This window comes from Camelina sativa, unplaced genomic scaffold (genome assembly GCF_000633955.1).
Source record: "Camelina sativa cultivar DH55 unplaced genomic scaffold, Cs unpScaffold10446, whole genome shotgun sequence".
Lineage (NCBI taxonomy): Eukaryota > Viridiplantae > Streptophyta > Magnoliopsida > Brassicales > Brassicaceae > Camelina > Camelina sativa.
Genome location: NW_010931496.1, coordinates 1 through 388, shown reverse-complemented (window position 1 = coordinate 388; position 388 = coordinate 1). Strand labels below are relative to the sequence as shown.

The following is a 388-nucleotide window of genomic DNA, read 5'->3' as shown; positions in this document are numbered from 1 at the left end:
GTATCTTCAGCAGCAGTCTTCCTCTCATCACCAGATTTGAACTCGGCGAGATAACGATGGTAATCTCCTTTCATCTTGAGGTAAAAGACCTTAGACTCACTAGTAGTAGCAGAAGGAACGAGATGCGAATCAAGCAACCTGAGGATTCCTGAACAGATCGAAGAAAGCTCAGTCTCAACCTTAGATCTGTAATCCTTGACTAGCGACACGTGTTCTTCGTTCTTCCTGCTCTCTTCCTTCTGCTCGATCGAAGACACGATTCTCCACGCGGCACGGAGAGATCCAATCACGTTCTTATACGCGACGGAGAGAAGGTTCCTCTCTTCAACGGTGAGTTCACCGGCTGGTGTCGCCCCACTTACGAGCTGTTCCATGAACTGAACCATCT

At 48.5% G+C, this 388-nt stretch overlaps 1 protein-coding gene across 1 annotated transcript; it reads right to left on the bottom strand.

Annotated features, from left to right (window-relative positions):
* On the bottom strand, positions 1–386 carry LOC104762714 (14-3-3-like protein GF14 kappa; the record flags this gene model as incomplete). The annotated part of the gene is given in 1 exon segment (XM_010499431.2): positions 1–386. A coding segment is annotated over 1 exon segment (386 nt), but the record flags the coding sequence as incomplete, so codon positions are not given.
* Between the last annotated feature and the right edge of the window lie 2 nt (positions 387–388).